The sequence below is a fragment of the Chlorocebus sabaeus genome, chromosome 16 (genome assembly GCF_047675955.1).
Source record: "Chlorocebus sabaeus isolate Y175 chromosome 16, mChlSab1.0.hap1, whole genome shotgun sequence".
In the NCBI taxonomy this organism is placed as follows: Eukaryota; Metazoa; Chordata; class Mammalia; order Primates; family Cercopithecidae; genus Chlorocebus; species Chlorocebus sabaeus.
In genome coordinates this window covers 29,505,302-29,518,996 of record NC_132919.1, presented here as the reverse complement: position 1 = coordinate 29,518,996, position 13,695 = coordinate 29,505,302, and the positions used below count along the sequence as shown (strand labels likewise).

The following is a 13,695-nucleotide window of genomic DNA, read 5'->3' as shown; positions in this document are numbered from 1 at the left end:
GGGAAGAAAAAATCTGCTATGTCATTTTGTTTTACATGAAAGTTTCCTGGAGAAAGGACATATATTGGTTTAGTGTGAATCACCCTGTTTGGAATTCCACAGTTCATGTGAATACCCCACAACTTGATGATGTCACAGTGGTTAACCAACACTGCATACCTTCCAATTTACAATATTAAGGTAGAGGCTGTTTTAAAATTCATTAAATGGTCTCATTTTAAAAGCAACAAACCCCAAATAAAACTGAAGTGAATTTTTAAAAAACCTACCGTAAACTCGGGTCAGAACTGCCTAAATTAAGTAATGCGATATTGAGCAGTGTACCAGGGACATCTTTTGGCCGAATCTTGGTGTGTTGGGGGATAGAGTCGGGCTGTGACAGCTCCCAGCGGGTCCGGATATGAATGATAGACTGGACAATGGCTTCACACTCCTGGTGCATGAAGGTGAGCGGCGTGCCCTGGTTTGCAATGGTTAAGGTGAACTGGTTCTCATCTACTAGGCAGATTTCTTCAATTTCCGAAGCATAATAGATGTCATTTAAAAAGACTGATTGTCCTAGGACTTTTGTTCGCTCTGCTGAGGTTACTTGGACAGCAGTAGAACCAACCTGGAAAGTGGTGGTGAGGGGGTGAAGTGGAGAAGAATTAAATTATTTTACATAATTCTAAAAGGCTCCAGAAACCAAACAACCAACCAAAACACTATGCCATTTAAGGAAGAGTTCCCACCATTGTATATTCAAATGGTTCAGTAATTGTTATGATAAATGTTCTCAAAAGAAATAAACATTTACAAAATTTTTATTTTTTCTTTTTAAAAAGGTCAAGAATCTTATAGAATGCCGGGCGCAGTGGCTCATACCTGTAATCGCAGCACTTTGGGAAGCTGAGGCGGGCAGCTCACTTGAGGTCAGGAGTTCATGACCAGCCTGGCCAACAACCGCGTCTCTACTAAAACTACAAAAACTAGCCTGCCGTGGCGGTGGGCACCTATAATCCCAGCTACTGGGGAGCCTGAGGCAGGAGAATCACTTGAACCCGGGAGGCAGAGGTTGCAGTGAGCCAAGATCATGCCACTGCACTCCAGCCTAGGCGACAGAGTGAGATTCCATATCAAAAAAAAAAAAGAATCTTACAGAAAAGTACTGATTTTATCCTGAAGGTTCATGTTCCTCACTCTGCAAAAAGCATGCAATAATCAGAAGAACTCTCATTAGGTAATTTCTACTCTCCGCACATTCCTACAATTTGAATGACGTAACGAACTGCCCTCTCCAAAACGCTCTTCTACTTCCAGCCTAACCTAGAATAAAATGTATACGTCTCATATCTTCCACAGGACCTCCATGATGACACAAATGTTGGTCTTCCTACATCTAGATTTACATAACCTTTTATTTTTTGAGACAGAGTCTCCCTTTGTTGCCCAGGCTGGGGTGCAGTGGCACAATCTTGGCTCACTGCAACCTCCACCTCCCGGGTTCAAGCGATTCTTCTGCCTCAGCCTCCCATGTAACTGAGATTACAGGTGCCCACCACCATGCCCAGCTGATGTTTGTATTTTAGTAGAGACGGGGTTTTGGCCAGGCTGGTCTTGAACTCCTGACCTTAGGCGATCCGCCCACCTTGACATCCCAAAGTGCTTGGATTCAGGCGTGAGCCACCGCAATGGCCTTACGTGACGTTTTATACACCACTATGGGGGTAGGACACCTAGGGAGGCCAGGATATAGTCTAGTCAGTCAAGAAAAGCAATGAATCATTTACAAAACACAGACTAAAACTTACTTTAATAGAAACTTTGGTATCTTTGTGAGCTAGCTTGAGAGCATTGTGGAATACCTTCAGGTCCTCTTCTAAAGCCAAGGTGGCAGCAGGTAGTTTCTGTTGTTCGTGCTCTATGTGCTCAGCCAGTTTCCCAGGACAGTCTATGAAAACAAGCCTTTTGCTACCTTTGAGGCCAGTCAGCAGCCGCTCATGATACTTGGTGTACTCCCTGACCCAGGAGTTACAGTTATAGATATAGACTGCGGAGACGTTGTCGTAAGCAAAGCCAGGAAAAACAACAAACCACTTAGAGAGAAAGTCTGTTTTAAAGCGATTGCTAGGCCCGGTATGGGTAAGGTCCACTACAATTTCATATGGCTTTGCATAATATGGCTTTAAAGTCAGTAAGACATGGTATATCAGCAAATCACCATTGATTTGACCAGTTTTGAACCTAAGGAAAATGACAAAAAAGACAAAGATTATTAACAGTGTTTTAAATAAATATACAGATGTCACTCATCAATTTTATTTTATAATTCATTTTCTAGAGAGAATAATATAAAACAATTCTTCAAAGTCTGGATTCATTTTTTAAATCAGTTGTTTTTTGAACACTGAGAAATAAGGCTAAGAGAAGAGACAAATCTCCAATTCAAAAATTTTGAGCAACAACAACAATAAAAAATTTGCTCATTAGTCAAGAAGGGAAGAAAACAGTGGGAATCAGTAGGTTGCCTGCAGGCCCACCAAACTCCTTAGGCAAACAGTCTGGTAGGAATGACCCATCTGGAGCTCTGGAGTGAGATGGTTTTAGCCAATCCATTTATCCCACCTTGATCACAGACATTCAGCAATGAACACATGATTCAAACCAGGACAACCAGGGCCAAAGAGGCCCAGTTCAAGTACTTTAGCTTAAATTGTTGGGATTTGAGATATTTCTTTCCTGGTGTTTATAAACAAGGGAATACATAGCCCTAGGAGTTGCTAGCTCATATTTTGGGATATAAAAGAAGAGCTTCCCAAAAGACTGAAGAGAAAGAGCTGAGAAATAAAAAGACAAACTGGAGCTTTGGCCATATCATTTGTGTCTTAGATAAAGCCTCTCCTGGGGTCAAATTTATCCCAGGACTCCTTAGTTATATAAGCCAATAAATACCGTGTGTTGATTAAGCCATATTAGGTCATATGTTGCTTAAAACCAAAAGAATACTAATAAATGTGAGCAGCCACAGTGATGACCATGAAAAAGCCCTGAAGTAATGGCACCAAAGTTTCAAATCAAAAGAATCTATATTAACTTAGGCCCAAAGTTTTCTGTATGTGATGATTCTGGTGATACTACTACTAAGTAAGTTAAAATAAATATCTTTACCTCAGAGGTTGGTTAATGGATATAAAAATATAATTAGGGCTTGGCACAGTGGCTCACGCCTGTATTCCCAGCACTCTGGGAGGCTGAGGCCGGTGGGTTACATAAGGCCAGGAGTTTGAGACCAGCCTGGCCAACATGGCAGAACCCTGTCTCTACTAAAAATACAAAACTTAGCCAGGAATGGTGGTGCACGTCTGTAATCCCAGCTACTTGGGAGGCTGAGGCATGAGAATCACTTGGACCTGGGAGGCAGAGGCTGCAGTGAGTTGAGACTATACCACTGCACTTCAGCCTGGGCAACAGTGAGACTGTCTTAAAAAAAAAAATAATATATGTATTATTATAATTAGATAGAAGAACAAGTTCTACTATTCATAGTAAGGTGACTAGTTAATAGTAACGTTGTATATTTCAAAACAGCTAGATGAAACAATTTATTTTCTTTGAGGCAATGGATATCCTAATCACCCTGATTTAATCATTACACACTATATGCATGTATCAAAATATCACACATACAGGCAGGGCATGGTGGCTCACGCCCGTAATCCCAGCACTTTGGGAGGCCAAGACAGGCAGATCACCTGAGGTCAGGAGGTCAAGACTAGCCTGGCCAACGTGGCGAAACCCCGTCTCTACTAAAAATACAAAAATTAGCTGGGCGTGGTGGCACGTGCCTGTAGTCCCAGCTACTTGGGAGGCTGAGGCAGGAGAATTGCTTGAACCCCGGAAGCAGAATTTGCAGTGAGCTGAGATTGCGCCACTGTACTCCAGCTTGGGCGATAGAGCGAGACTCCAACAAAAAAAAAAAACCCAAAAACAAAACAAAACAAAACAAATCACACATACCCCATTAATATGTACAAATTATCATGTATCAATAAAAATCTGCACCTCAGAGTTTTTAATCTTGTTGGGAGAAAATAAGATAAAAATATGACAAGTCAAATGATTTTAAAACAAGTCAAATATTTCAAGATAAACGATATGAGGTAGAATGTAATTACTTGTCAAAGAACTGCAGAGAAAATACTGTTATTAAGACAAAAGAGAGAGAGAGAGACAACACAAACTGGGCAGTCAGTGAAAGCTACATAGAAGATACAGTGGCTGAATCGGGTAAGGAGGAATGCAGAACTCAGCAAGAGGATTGGGCACGCCTTATGGAGAAAGACAAAAAGGAAAAGAAACCGGTAACTAGATGTGTTGAAGAGACAGCTAGTCTAGCCAGAATGGAGGATTCAGGTAGGGAAGTTTTGAGAGATAAAGCTGGGAAAATACAGAATAGTCAAATTGTGAAGAGACCATAACTGCTCAACTAAAGGGCTTAGGTTTTCTCCTAGGGGCTCATCATTTCTCAGCATATGTTCTGTGGACTACTGGCATCAGAATCACCTGTGGTGCTTGATAAAAACGCAGTTTTCTGGTCCCAACCTGGACCTACTAAATATGAATCTATGTAGTGGGGTCTGGAAATTTTTATCATGGTTTTTTTTTTTTTTTTTTTTTTTCTCGTTTTTTCTTAACTCAGGCTGGACTGCAATGGCATGGTCACGGCTCATGGCTCACTGTAGCCTTGACCTCCCCAGGCTCAGGTGATCCTCCCACCTCAGCCTCCTGAGTAGCTGGGACTACAGGTAAGTACCACCACGACCAGCTAGTGTTTTTTTTTTTTTTTTTCTTGTAGAGACAGGATTTTGCCATGCTGCCCAGGCTGGTCTCGAACTTCTGTGGCTCAAGTAATCCTCTCGCCTCAGCCTCCCAAGGTGCTGAGATTACAGGTGTGAGCCACCATGTCCTGCTTTTATTGTTTTTAAACAATCCTCTCATCTGATGTTTAAGTACACAAACATTTCTGAATCATTACTGTAAGTATTAGGGAATGTTCAACCGGTTTTATTTTCCCTTAAAGAAAGGGGTGATATGACCAAAGAAAGTGATGTATACAAGACATATGAAGGAGTCAGGGCTACCGAAAAGGTACTGTAGAGTCTAGGTATGACCTGATAAGGATCTAAAATACTACTGTAGACAGTAAAGACAGGGAAAAAGAAACTGATCCAAGAATATGAAGGAAGGACCAACATGATTCAAAGTCTGATCAGGACTGAGAGGACTTGAATTAAAATGGTGTGTTGTATACTAAGCCTCTGATATTAGAATGTTGCTATCATGAACAGAAACAAGAAGACTGTGACAGGCAGTCTCTTTTAAAGAAAAAATAAAGTTCTTTTTCTTTTATTAACTTAATTAATTTTTAAGAGATGGAGTCTTGCTATGTTACCCAGGCTGGATTTGAACTCCTGGGCTCCAGTGATCCTCCTACCTCAGCCTTCCTAGTTGCTGGGATTACAGATAGGTGCTGCCATACCCAGTTTTGTTTTGTTTTGTTTTGTTTTTCTGAGACAGAGTCTTACTCTGTCACCCAGGTTGGAGTGCAATGGCATGATCTCAGCTCATGCAGCCGAGATCTCATGATCTCTGCAGCCTCCACCTCCCGGGTTCAAGCAATTCTCCCGTCTCAGCCTCCCAAGTAGCTGGGACTACAGATGTACGCCACCCGGCCCAGCTAATTTTTGTATTTTTAGTAGAGACAGGTTTTCTCTATGTCAGCCAGGCTGGTCTTGAACTCCTGGCCTCAAGTGATCTGCCTGCCTCACCCTCCCAAAGTGCTGGGATTACAGGCATGAGCCACCGTGTCCAGCCCATACCCAATTCTTAAAGTCTGTTTCAGACATATTAAACTTGAGGTGATGACAGGATATTTGACAGTTGTGTGTGTGTGTGTGTGTGTGTGTGTGTGTGTATACACACACTACACCACACAAAAGCATTTTCTGTCCCATATAATCTAAGCTTACTAGATACTTTCTCAAATAATTGTTGCAGTTCCACAATTGTATATTATCTGACCAGCATCCCATGGACTCCAAACTCACATTTTCAAATCAGTCTGTAGATTTCAAATACGTCTTTTAGAGAAGATTTGAAATGGAAGATACCATTTCAAAACCTCTTTTGAATGACACTAAAGCATGTAGCAGGCCTATAGAATGAGCATACTGTCAAACGGCATTAAGTGGAAAACCCTCCCTGTTCTGGAGGCGGGGATTTGTTCTACAAAGCCTCCTGTCATGCCAGTGGCCAACTAGACGAGTTGGAGTTTTTTCGTTTTTTTCCGCCCCGTGACATGTGCTTTAGTTGCAGTGGAAAGGAAATGTGTCATCTGTGGTTTGGTTTTAAAAGTGGAAAACTAGCTGCACATATCCTTTTTTTACTGCAGATTTACTTTAAGGCTCATATTCTCCAAGTCTATTCTGCTTTAAATAAGAAGACAAGAAAAGAAGTGGTTTATCAAAATCACGTTATAATCAGATTTTGACCAAGCATTTTGTAAGGTAGGTCATATATATATATACGGCTTTTCTTATGCCTTTTCACTTCTAACTTTTGACAGATTAGTGTTCGAGGAAATGCTATCAAAATGTATAAGAATCTCACTAACAAACGAGAATCGTAAGTGACTGAAAATGTATACTTTTTTTTCTGTCCTATTACATAAATTTGAAGTTAGAAATGAAAAAATTTACCATCGCCATGGAGTTTTAAATTAGGATTAGGAAAGATTTAAGTTTGGATTCCACAAGTAAACCGCACATGTTTTGTTATTTTTCAAAAGTTAAAAAATAAATTTCTCTTCACAATGCTTGGACATTACAAATTCTACTGAAAATAAATTCTACCGAAAATGATCAGAGATAAGAAAACTTTTGATAACACAACCTGGCCTCCAAGGCATAAACTGGTGTAAAAACAGTCCTCAATTCTCAGGCATTTGTAAGGGCAAGAGAAAGTCTCATTTTGTCATACAGTTTGTTTATTTGGGCACTGCAGTACATCTGGCTGAAGACAATCAACAGCAGGCCTATTATCTGTCCCGTGGTAAGCACTGTTAAAATGTGTACCAATACTATGATGTATACTACACTGTTAATGAACTAATGTGACAAGAATAATCCACTTTAAATCATTATAGCATCTAATACAGAAGTCCAGTCTAGTATAAAAAGAAGGAAATTACTTGCTAATTCAATTTCAAGTATTTCTTTTTGTGAAATAATCATGAAATATCCAAAGATTTATGTCACTAAACTTAAAAATTAAAGATGAACACTATTATATAAAAGCCAGTGACTTGTGCCTTTAACTGTCTACTAAAGGTCATAATCTAAAAAGTAATCTTAATCCTAGAATATTTAATAATAGAGTTTTTCCTTCCTACTATTAATATGAAATATAGTCTCCAGTTAGCATTGTTTATCACATGCTACTTTTGTTTGTATAACTCAACATATCACATTTCTTATTTTCAATTTCTTTATTTTAATAGTATACAAATGTTAGCCAATGACATATAACAACCATTTCTTATAAAACCTTGATGTTCAAAAGCCCGACTAGCAGTGGCATCCATGTTGCTTAGGAGTTGGTTTGGAAACAAAGACTTTCAGGCCCTACCTATACTAGCTAGGTAAGAATCTGCTTTTTCTTTTTTTTAAAAAAAGGACTCCTATGTACATTTGAGAAGAATTTCTATAGCACACATAGGGTTCTTAACCAGGCAATTTGATTTAGTAAATCTCAGGAGAACAATACAGTTTTGCTTTTAGTTCATTCAAATAAATGCTAACAGTAAAATACTCCTTTCAAAAGTAGCTCAAGACAAACAGGTATATTATTATAAGATACCTCAATAATGATTATAAATCTTTCCTGCTGGGTTAGCGGTACATGAAACTGTTAAATTCTAAGATATGCCATTTCTATTTAAATCAATTATATGGTAGATAATAAAAATTTATAATATAACTTGTCTCCTTTTTGTTCTGGTTTCCAACAAGCTCAGGGCCAAAGTGGAAATTCAGCTTTTTCAATTATATGTTGAGATGCTTAGAATCTGCCACTTCATCCCAAATCAAGATCCTGATGCTCTATTTCTATTTTATTACATATTTTCTTTTCTTTTTTCTTTTTGTTTTTTTACAATTATGTCAAAATCAGAAAAAATGCTAAGTATAAATGATGCTTTAAAAGAAAACCCAACATCTTCTATTGAACTTTTAAGTCTATTCAGAGGAAATCTGCTGCTTTTTTTCAGATTTTTAGGTTGAGAAAACCAATATGCCTTTGCCTTCAGAAAGCTATAGTCAGTCTGGGGAAATAGAAATGAAAAGAGAACCACCACAGTAAAACTGTGTTCACAAATATACTTACAAATATATTTCTAAGCACCAGCTTTATTCTAAGCTTCAAGATGAACACCCAAGAAGGAAAAAGAACACCTTGAATTCCTATTAGAAGTTCAGTTTCTTTTGGTTGCTACCAAACTTCCCCTCTTTCCACCAAAAAAAATGTGCATTTTTATTTCATACATGAAGCAAGAAGGTCAAGGTCACATTTCTTCTGTAAAGATTGGTGACAGGTTAGAGGGTGGGTAGCTTCTGCAAGAATGATCCTTAATTTTTTTTTTTTTAAAGAAGGAATCAGAGAAGTAAAAGCAGAACTGACTGACTCAAAGCAGAAGTCTAACATGCTTCAAAGGGAGAAAACCATATAAAGTCATGATATTCCACTTAAAATGATTAATATTTATTTATAATGCTAACTTCTAGCATCTAAAAGTGTAATAGAAAGTAAAATGCTTCTTCACACATAGCTGAATAGGAAAGAAATTCAGTTGAGAATGAATTCAGGGTACTGAATATTAGGCATAAGCTTGTAGTTTACCCATAACATCTCAACACTATCTTTTAACTACAGTTACCAAAACTAGGATCCATTATTCTTTCACAAACTAACAAATTATATTGCTATCCCAACAGATTACCAGTATGCCCATGGACATGGAACACACAGGACATTACCTACATCTTGCCTTTCTGATGACAACAGTTTTTTCTTTGTCTTCTGGAACAAAAGCAAACTATACCCATCTGTGGGCTAACAGTACTACTTCCTGGGATTCAGTTATTCAAAATAAGACAGGCAGAAGCCAAAATGAAAACATTAACACAAACCCTATAACTCCTGAAGCAGATTATAAAGGTAATTCTACAAACATGCCTGAAACATCTCACATCGTATCTTTAACTTCTAAACCTGAACAGGAGCTTTATATACCTTCCGTCGTCAGCAACAGTCCTTCAACAGTACAGAGCATTGAAAGCACAAGTAAAAGTCATGGTGAAATTTTCAAAAAGGATGTCTGTGCGGAAAACAACAACAACATGGCTATGCTAATTTGCTTAATTATAATTGCAGTGCTTTTTCTTATCTGTACCTTTCTATTTCTATCAACTGTGGTTTTGGCAAACAAAGTCTCATCTCTCAGACGATCAAAACAAGCAGGCAAGCGTCAGCCTAGAAGCAATGGTGATTTTCTGGCAAGCGGTCTATGGCCCGCTGAATCAGACACTTGGAAAAGAACAAAACAGCTCACAGGACCCAACCTAGTGATGCAATCTACTGGAGTGCTCACAGCTACAAGAGAAAGAAAAGATGAAGAAGGAACTGAAAAACTTACTAACGAACAGATGGGTTAGTGAAGAAAAATGCAAAGTAGCAATGAGAAGGGTTATGGAGTAAAAATGAAGTCAGTTGGTATTTAATCCCAAAGTGTTGTTCTGATGATCTAAAATTTGACATGGTAGACCTTGTAATTTAGAATCAAGTGGGTGAGACGGAAAGAAGTATGCCTGCTTAATTACTTAAACTGTGTACTTTTGTTTTGACACTGAATATTTTAAACAGCAAATAATAAAATAACTAAGCATTTGAGGAAAGTTTTAAGGATAAATTGAGGAAACTGATTAACAGAGATAGAAAGGGATAACTGAATAAATATTCCCTATGTAGCAATAGTGGTTAGATGACCTTTGTCTGAATGTAATTAAACTTTGAAGAGTTTTAGTGTCCTTAAAGCCAAGTATATGCTTTAACATCAAATGGAAGTCAAATTCCTAATGCAAAGCTAGAGCTAAACTGTGCAATTTAATGGTACCTTCTTTGCTGGATGTGGCAGAATCCACACCAGCTTATCAATCAACACAGCTAATTTTAGCCTAGATGCTTTTATCTTTCATATGGCACACGTAAGAAAGTGTTTTTCTACTATTAATATTAAATTAAAATCTTTAATTTTGTATAATAAATTAAAACTCAGAATAAACCTGTGACTATGTATATTTCCATTCACTTTATTACTTTAGAGAACACGTTGTAAAGATCAGTAAGAAACAGAGCACGACTAAAATAAATAAGATTTATAGCCACACCAACAGGCTAAGTATAAATGTAAAGTATGTTTTACTGTTTAAGATTAATAATATTCATCTTTTCTATAAATACTACTTACTGGAACATTAACAACAAGTACTCAAGGGTTGATTACTATTTGGACTTCAAGGATGCCAAGTAGCCTAATGATTGATTTGGGGGGTGCGTGTGTGTCTGTGTGTGTGTGTGTGTGTGTACGTTCAAATTTGGAAAACTGGATACTTCAGGTTATTATTTAACCTTTCAATAAACTGGCTTCAAGTAAAATAATGACTTACATTTAAGTTGAGACCCCCCCATCTTCAATTAAATATATTACAAAAATTGGTTTGACAGACTTTCCAAATATCTACTGAAATTAACACAGGGCTAAGATCAGGGCACATTTCAAAAAACTCATCCCTTATTGGGCATTTATTTTGGCCAATATACTAACCATTTTAAAAAATATTTTTTATACATTTTTTCCCAAGTATGACTACAACCTTACTCTCCCTTCTAAGCTAGTGATTCTTACCCTGGCTGCATGTCAGAATCACCTGAAAAGTTTTTTAAAAACACCAATGCTTAATCCCTATGTCTTCCTTCTGATGCAACTGGAATGGGGTGAACTCTAGGCATTGGTAATTTTTACATAACTCTCAAGGTGATAGCTGCTCTTGGTCATCAAATTTAAATGTCTAGGTATTATTAAAATGAGAGGAAAAAAAAGCATCATTTTTATCATCAATTTATTAGCAATTTGTAAAAACCAAATCTATTCTCTAAACAAGAAATCATAAAAATATTATTCCAGACAAAGTTAAGTGTCAACAAAGTAAAAAAGAAAGCATAAGAATATTCATGCCAGTCATGGTGACTGAAATCAGGTTATCTTTTGAATGGAAAAATGACCCAGATTAGAAATGAAACTGGACAGACTTTCCATTCTGTGCAAAAATTGAAAATTTGAGATTGTGCACCAACACATCCAGTAATAACACAAAGCACTCCTTGAATCAAGGGTCGTTAAATAAATACTTGGCAGAGAAAATTAAAATAAATTAGTATCATTATAAAACTAGGAAATTACTTTCATATTCAACATACTAGTCAAACATTTTCTCACCAGACAGCTTCTACCACAGGGATATTTAAAAGAATATTTAAAATTCACCACTTACTATCTTGGCTACTAAACATATACTCTCAGAATGATACTATCCAATGATAGTTACTGAACAAACAGAAGTGGTTCCTTTCCAAATGACAGGTATTTAAAAACGGTAGGTAAGATACCTTTGAGTTCAAAATTTAAAAGACATTTAGTTTTGAACAAAAACACACTCCCTATCCCTGGGTATTACAGTTCACCAGCTTAATTCAGAGATTTAAAGATAGTGAATCAGGTCAGGCACAGTGGCTTACACCTATAATCCTAACACTTCAGAGGCCAAGGTGGGAGGATCACTGGAGGCCAGGAGTTCAAGGCCAGCCTGCACAACAAAGCAAGAGTCTCATCTTTACAATAAACAAATAAGTCAGCCAGCCAGCATAGTAGCATGTGCCTGTAGTCCCAGCTACTCAAGAGGCTGAGGCAGGAGGATTGCTTGAAGTCAGGAGTTCGAGACCAGCCGGGGCAACACAGCAATACCCTGTCTCTAAAAACAACAAAACTTCCAAAAATCAGTGAATCAAAAGCTTTATATAGCATTTGAGTATATTATGCTTTATAGTAGGAGCCCGTTAAAAAAAAAAAAAATCTATTCTTTTTGCACCAAGCTGTAAATACCTTGAAGTTAAGAACCAGGTCATAATAACCTGTGTTTCCTGCAGTGACCAGGAAAAAGCAGTGCATGGGTTAACACATTCCATATCTACTATAATATGCACCATGCAAGGCACATTACATTTATTTAATTCCACCATAAGCTTATAAATTATGAATTATGATCTCCATTTCTCAAGAGAGGAAAGGTGACTTACCCAAAGAAATTTTTATTCAGATAGACTCACTCTTTTCAATATACTTTGTTTAGTTAACTTTAAAATTTTTTGTATTTTAAATTTTTGTGGGTACATAGTAGGTGTATATATTTAAAGGGTAATGAGATGTTTTGATACAGTCATGTAATGTGAAATAATCACATCATGGAGAATGGGGTACCCATCCCCTCAAGCACTTATCGTTTGTGTTACAAAGGTTCCAATTACACTTTTAGTTATTTAAAAATGTATAATTATTCATGATAGTCACCCTGTTGTGCTATCAAATAGGTCTTATTCATTCTTTCTATTGTTTTTTGTACCCATTAACTGGTAACACCATCTCCCCATCTCCTCACTACCCTTTAGTAACAAGTTAACTTTAGTTAAATTCTTATTTAAAAAATGATCCCCAATTTATTTTATTTTCCACTGAGAAGTAACTACTGTGTGGGCAACCCAATAAATGGTTGTGAACTTGAACTCAAAAGTCATTAGTAAAATATTTGGTCAAAATAATTTAATTACAGATATACAAATGGCAAACAGGCATATGAAAAGGTACTCAACATCACTGATGAGAGAAATGCAAATCAAAACTACAAGAGACATCATCTCACCCCAGTTAAAATGGCTTAACCCAAAAGACAGGCAATAACAAGTGCTGACAAGGATGTAGAGAAAACGGAACTCTCGTACACTGTTGGTGGGAATGTAAATTAGTACAACCACTATGGAGAACAATTTGGTGGTTCCTCAAAAAACTAAAAATAGAGCTACCATATGATCCAGCAATCCCACTGCTAGTATATACCCAAAAGAAAGGAAAACAGTACAAAGAGATACCTGCACTCCCATATTTGTTGTAACACTATTCACAACAGCCAAGATTTAGAGGCAACCTAAGTGTCCATAAAGAGATGAGTGGATAAAGAAAATATGGTACATATACACAATGGAGTATTATTCAGCCATAAAAAAGAATGAAATCCTGTCATTTGCAAAATAATGTAATTATACTTTTACCCTGGACTTTTTACACTATGAGGAAATAACATTACATTTAGTGGTTACCTACAGTGGGTGAGGCATTTATACATGTTATATTATGCTATCTTATTTAATCCTCACAATAACCCAATAAAATATTCCTTTAGAAGAAGAAATGGTGACTCAGAAGTGCAGAGTCTTGCCTAAGGTCATACAAGTAAACAGAACACATCACTCATTTCTTATGAGAAGAAATCT

The 13,695-nt window shown here is 37.2% G+C and overlaps 2 protein-coding genes across 4 annotated transcripts in view; one reads left to right on the top strand and one right to left on the bottom strand.

Moving 5' to 3' along the window:
- The window catches only part of NF1 (neurofibromin 1), a 287,975-nt gene that overhangs the window by 46,495 nt on the left and 227,785 nt on the right, over positions 1 to 13,695 (bottom strand). For both annotated transcript variants that reach the window (XM_008010958.3, XM_008010961.3), the window contains 2 exons: positions 1,791 to 2,223; positions 270 to 610 (listed from right to left, as the gene is read on the bottom strand). In XM_008010958.3, coding sequence (XP_008009149.1) covers positions 270 to 610; positions 1,791 to 2,223 — 774 coding nt within the window. The remainder of the gene's footprint in view (positions 1 to 269; positions 611 to 1,790; positions 2,224 to 13,695) is intronic.
- Positions 6,418 to 12,155, top strand: EVI2A (ecotropic viral integration site 2A). Of its 2 annotated transcripts, XM_008010953.3 has the most exons (3): positions 7,605 to 7,678; position 7,756; positions 9,030 to 10,986. In XM_008010953.3, exons 1-3 carry the CDS (start codon positions 7,620 to 7,622, stop codon positions 9,747 to 9,749), a joined length of 780 nt encoding a protein of 259 aa, XP_008009144.2. In that variant the 5' UTR covers positions 7,605 to 7,619; the 3' UTR covers positions 9,750 to 10,986. The 2 variants fall into 2 exon arrangements, with proteins under 2 accessions (XP_008009143.2, XP_008009144.2); XM_008010952.3 differs by lacking the exons at positions 7,605 to 7,678; position 7,756 and adding an exon at positions 6,418 to 6,545 and having other exon boundaries at positions 9,030 to 12,155.

Bases quoted from the DNA above. Each gene is read 5' to 3' on its own strand.
- EVI2A (XM_008010953.3), top strand. From the start codon at position 7,620: ATGTTGCTTAGGAGTTGGTTTGGAAACAAAGACTTTCAGGCCCTACCT.